The sequence below is a fragment of the Acomys minous genome (assembly GCF_964271855.1).
Source record: "Acomys minous genome assembly, chromosome: 20".
Classification (NCBI taxonomy): Eukaryota; Metazoa; Chordata; class Mammalia; order Rodentia; family Muridae; genus Acomys; species Acomys minous.
The window spans coordinates 19,298,604-19,305,589 of record NC_140502.1 but is presented as its reverse complement, the minus strand read 5'-3'; the positions used below and the strand labels follow the sequence as shown (position 1 = coordinate 19,305,589).

The following is a 6,986-nucleotide window of genomic DNA, read 5'->3' as shown; positions in this document are numbered from 1 at the left end:
CAAACATTAAGCCTGCACTTTTTTTTTTTTTGGAGTAGTGCGGTCACCGGAACGCGCTCCTCCAGGGCTCTCTGCCCACCGTGTCCCCAAGAGTTTAGGAGAGTTCAGGTTTATGTTCTCCTCGCTGCCGGGGCTGAAGAATCTCAGCTTCTTTGTACCAAGCCTTTGCTTTCTAGGTGGGCTTTAAGGAGCTCTCGCAGGCGCCCTGCTAGCTGGCGCAGGACTTTTGCTCCTTTGTGTCAAGAGCTCATGTATTTGGGAGTGAAGAGGGAACCGGAAGCGCTCGTAACCATCCCTGCGTTCCTCTCCTCACCCCGCAACCCACCCCCCCCCCGGGTCGGGATCTCAAAACAACAAGACAAAACAAAAAAATATCAAGAACGCCAATCCAGGGGCTTTCCTATAAGAGCCCACCTGTCCCAGGCGCACCGTTGTCGTGGCAACAGGAGAGGCTCGGGATGCCATTGGTCCGCTCTCTGCCACGCCCCTTACACCACCGCTTCCTGGTAACTAAGGCAACCGAACTGCCTTCCCTTCTCCATCTTTTCTAGACAGGGTCGGGTAGGATGGGACTCGCCCCTCTCTTTCGTTAAGCAAAATACTATCTGCGCCCATAATAGGCATTAGGGAGGAAAGAGATAAAGAGGCAGCTTCTAAAATTCTGGAGGGGTTGGGCTGTCACTGAAGTCACTTCCGGTGAACACAGGAAGTAGGAGGCAGGTTGCTTTGAGAGACAAGGGTGGAAAGGGAAGGAAAGGAGCTAGAGCATCTCCGGAAGGGTGGGTGAATGGGAGTTTCTGAATCCATCCCACTCCAGCAATATGGCGCCCTTTATAGACTATTAAGAGCTGATTTCCGAATATTAACCACTAACAGGCATTTGAGGAACATGTCACATCTCCTAACAGAACCCACTGTGCAGGCGCGTCACCCACCAGCTTTACAGAAAACCCACTGTCAGTTCCCAGCTGACCTGCTTGGCTCTGTCGGGGTTCATCGTAGTTTGGGGTTGGAGGATGTTGACCACCTCAGGCTTGGTCATCGCTTGAGGGATTTCTCGGACCTTTTCTGCGATAAAGCTGTGGACGGCATTCAAGGCCTCTGCCGTGCCCTGTACTAGGCACACCCGTTCTGTGGTTCCTGTCAAGCAAGGGACAGAGGAGGGCACACACATCAGACAGCAGTAGAGACATTCCTGACAGACTGGCTCCATTTCATGGAACGGGAAAGTCAGGGTCCGGCGAGTGAGTCTGGGGCAGCTGATGTGGGGGACTGGTCCACCGTGGGTAGCTAGCTGGGACAATGAATGGAATCCCTGGTTATAATCTGTACTTTATTTCCCCGCCCCACCCCACCCCCCCGCAAAAAACAAAAAAAAAAAAACAAAAAACCAACTCCAGGGAATGGAAGAATGACGCTTAAGTGCCCACAGCAGCCCTGGGCACGGAGAGGTAGGGCTCAGCTGCCTCTTCCCAGTTCTTGTGGGCTCTCCCTGGTTGCTGTAGCAACCATTCACTCGCCACTCACCGCCTCTCCCCTCACCCCCCTTTCCTGAAGCCGAGAGCTTAGGCCCGAAACGGTTGCCACAGTAACTGGAACCCCCTTATCGGTCTGGCTGGCCTGGTCCTCAGCCCACCCCCGGGGGCGGGGGGCGGGGGGGGGAGGGAATGAGGGATGAGGCTCGGTTGCCATGGCAACCGCTGAAAGCCTACAGCGCCTGGCCTCTGGGCTTTTGGAGAGGATGGGGAAAAGGTGGGGGGATGGGGGAGGCAGAAGAGAGGCCAGAGTGTGAGCCTAGGCCCAGCAGATGGAGGACTGGGGGGGTGGGGGAGGGCAGGGGTGTGGTTGAAGGAGGGCAGGGGTGTGGCTGGGGGGGGGTAGAGCAGGCCAGGTCAAAGGCAACTCTTAGAGAATAGGGACCAAGAGATTAGGAATAGAGGGTGGGGTAGCCCAGCTGCCCTTTCTGGAGCTGTTCCAGGTACTGGCTGCAGGTCTGACCTGGCGTGTTCTCTCTCTCTCTCTCTCTCTCTCTCTCTCTCTCTCTCTCTCTCTCTCTCTCTCTCTCTGTGTGTGTGTGTGTGTGTATTGGGAAAAGGAGTATCTAAGTGATGCTAAAATATACGCACAGGAGGAGAAAAGACTCTGGGTGGCATTGCAATCTGTGTGAGCACCTGCGAGGCTGCCTGCGGGGTGGGGGGAGGGGGAGGGGGAGGGGGGAGGGGGAGCTATGTATCTCTGTGTACAGGCTGGGAAGATGACCATCCTGGATGTGTGTCTATGAGAAAAACCAGAAGAGATTGCAATAGAAACATACTGTGTGATGGAGCATGGTTTAGCACCTGCCTAGAATCCCCCAGTGAGGGGCTGTGGGTGTGTGGCTTAGCACTAGAACTCTTGCCTAGAAACCCCCAACAGTACTTGCCTGGTGTGTACAAGGTCCTAAGACAATCCCCAGCAACACACACACAGACACACACACAGACACACACAGACACGCACACACACACACACACACACACACACACACACACACACACAAAGACACCAGAACAGATAACACAGAGTTTGGAGGACTAGGAAGCCTTTGTCGTGTAAACAACAGAGGCAGTGCAGTGACTGAACCCTGGCCATTGTCACTGTGCATCTACAACTGTGGGAGCAAGACAAAAAGAGAATGCACACCTCTAGGTGTCCCTAGGCTGTCTGATAAGCGTGTGGTGTGAAAATATTAGTGTACATGCACACATGAGCACGCGTGTGCGCACACGCGCACACACACACACTCAGTCACCAGCCTTTTACTGGCGGTATGAATGTCTGTAGCAGGCTGTTTGGATGGCACATACGTGCACGTTTTCAAGCGTGTACATTGTAGCGACAAAGAACCCACCAACTCTACCTGACCTGTGGGAGAATATGTGTGTGCTTTGGTGTGCCTGGGCCTCTTTAATGTGATGTGTGACTGTCTCTGTCCCCAGGAGGGACTCAGCTTGTAGAGTCAGCTCCCTGGGTCGATAGAAGGTTTCTGAACGTGTGCCAGGTCCTGAGCCTGTGTGTCTGGGACACTCAGTGCTGCGTGTCACTGTCTGTGGAGCACCTCAGTGCGGTGTCCTGGGTGTACAACCCTGACCCTGTACCACGCACGGGTCTGGCTGGGGTAGCTGTCTGCTGGCCCATCAGGATGCTGCCAGCCCCTACCCTTAGCAACATGGTCCTCACTTCTACAGCCCACTTTACCCAAGAACAATAGCTTGGTCTGGGCCAAGGGTGAGTCAGCTGTAGGCTGCCTCTGTCTGGGTGTAAATAGGAAAGGGTGTGGATCGGGTTGGGGATGAGGGTGGGGGTGGGGGCCGGGGGAGAAGGGACCGCATGGGAGGAGTGGCCAGGGTCCCCATCTCTGTAGGGCTTTCAAGTCAGGAAGTCTGTGTACACCCCCCCCCCCATACACACATGTGTTCTTACCCTGGGGTCCACAAGAGTCTGATAAGGGGACCCTGCTAAATCCTGCAAAAGTGTCCAGTCATAACAACTGCTGGTTACATAACGCTCAGAGCCAGGCACTGTTCTGAGGGCTTGGTATTTAGTGTGCTCACTGCTCACTTGGCATACGAGGTAGGCCATGTCTCAGTCGCCTTGATGTCCTTCCTGCCAAGGACACAGAGAGGACTCTGGTCTTGTCCCAGATCACCCAGGCGGTACAGAATCATCAGAGATTCCCGCTCGAGCGCGTGTGCGCGGGAGAGTGTGTGTGCAGTGCAGTTGTTCAGGGGACCACCTTAGGTGTTGCTCCTTGGCTTTCACTTTATTTGAGATAGGGTGTCTGAGATTCTCCTCTGCCTGCATCCCGTGTAGTCATGGGAACACTGGGCTCACAGACATACCTTCTTAACTGCACGGGGCTTGTCATGGGTTCCAGGATTTGAACTTCGTACCCATATTTACATAGCCAGTGGCTTCCCAGATCAGCTGTTTCCCTAGTCTGTCACCAGGCCTTTTGATCACAAGCATCTGTCTCCAGAATTCAGAGTCTCTGCTTTTTTTTTTTTTGCCCCCTTCCCTATGTTTTTTTTTTCCAGGTTGGCCTTGAATCTGCCATCCTCCTGCCTCAGCTTACCAAGCACTGAGGCGACACACGTATGTCACCATACCTAGTGTAGGCTCCCTGCTGCTCTTTTTTTTTTGAGACAAGGTTTCTCTGTGTAGCCTTGGCTGTCCTGGACTCGCTTTGTAGACCAGGCTGGCCTCGAACTCACAGCGATCCGCCTGCCTCTGCCTCCGAGTGCTGGGATTAAAGGCGTGCGCCACCACCACCCGGCTCCCTGCTGCTCTTATTCCCAATATATTCAGTGTTAAATTTGAGATTCCTTGAGTTACTAGCTCTATGCATGTGCGCGCGTGCGCGCGTGTGTGTGTGCACCCATGTGTGTGCATGCATGCGTGTGCGAACGGGCAACATGGAGGGCATACACAAAAATGTTTTGCTTTTATTTTATTTATTTAAAAACTTGGTGGTTTGTTTAGACTTGTCTTTGTGTGTTTGTGTGCGTGGGTGTACTTGAAGATGGTGCCCTATCCCCTGAAACTATAGAGTTACATGTGGGTGGTTGCGAGCTATCTGATGAGGGCTCTAGGAATTGAACCCAGGTCCTCTGAAAGAACAGCAAGTGCTCTAAACTGCAGAGCCACCTCTCCATCCCTGAAGCTTTGCTTTTAAAGATTTACTTATTTTATGTGCATGAGTGTTTCCCTGCATGCATGTATGTATATTCCTGCAGTGCCCACAGAGGCCAGAAGAGGGCGTCAGATCCCATAGGATTGGAGTTACAGGTGGTTGTGAGCCATCATGTGGGGTGCTGGGACCTGAACCTGGTTTTTCTGGAAAAACAGCCAGTGTTCTTAATCACTCCAGCTTTGAAGCTTTGCTTCCCCCACCCCCCACCCCCCGAGACAGGGTCTCTCTGTGCAGCCTTGGCTGTCCTGGACTCCCTTTGTAGACCAGGCTGGCTTTGAACTCACAGAGATCCACCTGCCTCTGCCTCCCGAGTTCTGGGATTAAGGGCGTGCGCCACCACGCCCGGCCTGAAGCTTTGCTATTAAATTTAAGTGAGACTATGAGTGAAGTCATTTGGTAGACACTTACGATTTTGCACTTTGGCGCAGCCATGTCATAAATCGGTAATAATTATGAAGATAGCCAGTCGCACATGCTTGTGACTTGCTCATGGGAGTCAGGTCCAGAGCTCTTATAAATAATTTGATCTTATGTGCGTAAGTGTGAGGGTGTTAGATCCCCTGGAAGTGGAGTTTCAGGCAATTGTGGGCTGCATGTGGGTGCTGGGATTGAACTCAGGTCCTCTGGAAGAACGGCCACTGAGCCATCACTCCAGTCCTAGGTCCAGAGCTTTTGACAGATGTCTCACCTGTGGGGTGTTTTAGCTTTATGAGGGAAGTGATGCAGTCAGGAGTGTTTGAGGTCTGAGGTCAGTATTCACTGGTTTCGAGTTCTCCACTTCATCATCAAAGACCGAAGAGGACTGAGCCTGAACTTTCGGGGTTCATTACCGAGACGAGGCACTTTTTGTGTGCTCTGACTCCTGCTAATTGGGGTTGAAGGGTATGTAGGTTTAGGTCTGTGAAACGGAAAAGTTTATGGTGTGTGTGTGTGTGTGTGTGTGTGTGTGTGTCTGTGTTTGGTCTGTAAACCTTAGTCTAACATCAGCTTTTTGGTTTTTGTTCTTGGGACTTGAGCCCCTTGTAGGACCTTGCATATGCTGGGCAAGTGCCTCTACCACTGACACAGGCTCTCAGACTCACTGGAGGGATTCTAAGCAGCCACACCTCCAGCCCCTCACTGGGGGATTCTAGGCAGGGGCTCTACCACTGAGCCACACCCCCAGTCCCTCACTGGGGGATTCTAGGCAAGAGCTCTACCACTGAGCAACACCCCCAGCCCCTCACTGGGGGATTCTAGGCAGGGGCTCTACCACTGAGACACGCCCTCAGCCCCTCACTGGGGGATTCTAGGCAGGGGCTCTACCACTGAGCTACACCCCCAGCCCCTCACTAGCGGATTCTAGGCAGGGGCTCTACCACTGAGCCACACCTCCAGCCCCTCACTGGGGGATACTAGGCAGGGGCTCTACCACTGAGCCACACCCCCAGCCCCTCACTGGGGGATTCTAGGCATGGGCTCTACCACTGAGCTACACCCCCAGCCCCTCACTGGGGGATTCTAGGCAGGGGCTCTACCACTGAGCCACGCCCCCAGCCCCTCACTGGGGGATTCTAGGCAGGGGCTCTACCACTGAGCCACGCCCCCCAGCCCCTCACTGGGGGGTTCTAGGCAGGGGCTCTGAACCTTAGCCATGCCCCAGCCCTCTTCTTTTCTTTTCCGTCTGCTTCCTTCCTTCCTTCCTTCCTTCCTTCCTTCCTTCCTTTCTTTCTCTCTCAGTAGTTGGAAGCACAGGCCCCTGCCATCATGCCTGGCCTAGTCTTACACTGTCACACTCTGTTTCTCTGCTGTCATTTCTCTCCTGTTTCCAACATGCCAGCCTCACCTTACAGCAAACCATCTCCCAGCTTTTGCTGTGTGGCTCTGCCCGGGTCTCTTGCAGACACCTCCCTAGCTCACTTGAGGTCAGTATTGTAGGCTTCTTCTCCAGGCGGCCCTACTTGTCCTCTCTGGTCTGGGCCGAACACTCTGTCTCAGCTCCCATCTTGTTCTGACCTTCCTGGTCTAGCCCTGGCCACTGTGTGTCGTGATCAGTGAGGGCTCTATCTTCTTGGCCTGAGGTCTAAGAGGACAAGACTGGATGTCTCTCATTGCTGTGTCCACATGTCTGTTTGACCGGGTCCACAGAGGAGGAGAACGTGTACTGACTGAATGAAAAGGATGTCAGTTAGGTGTCCAAGGAAATGCAGCCCCCCTGGAGTCATGCAATAATGATCGTTTGGGTTCCTAGAGATAGAAGTAGGCTGCTGTTAGG

General features: G+C 53.5%; 1 protein-coding gene across 1 annotated transcript in view; it reads right to left on the bottom strand.

Annotated features, from left to right (window-relative positions):
• Positions 1-6,986, bottom strand: part of NOVA2 (NOVA alternative splicing regulator 2) — a 37,764-nt gene that overhangs the window by 8,770 nt on the left and 22,008 nt on the right. The window contains exon 3 of the mRNA XM_084771035.1: positions 974-1,140. Coding sequence (XP_084627161.1) covers positions 974-1,140 — 167 coding nt within the window. The remainder of the gene's footprint in view (positions 1-973; positions 1,141-6,986) is intronic.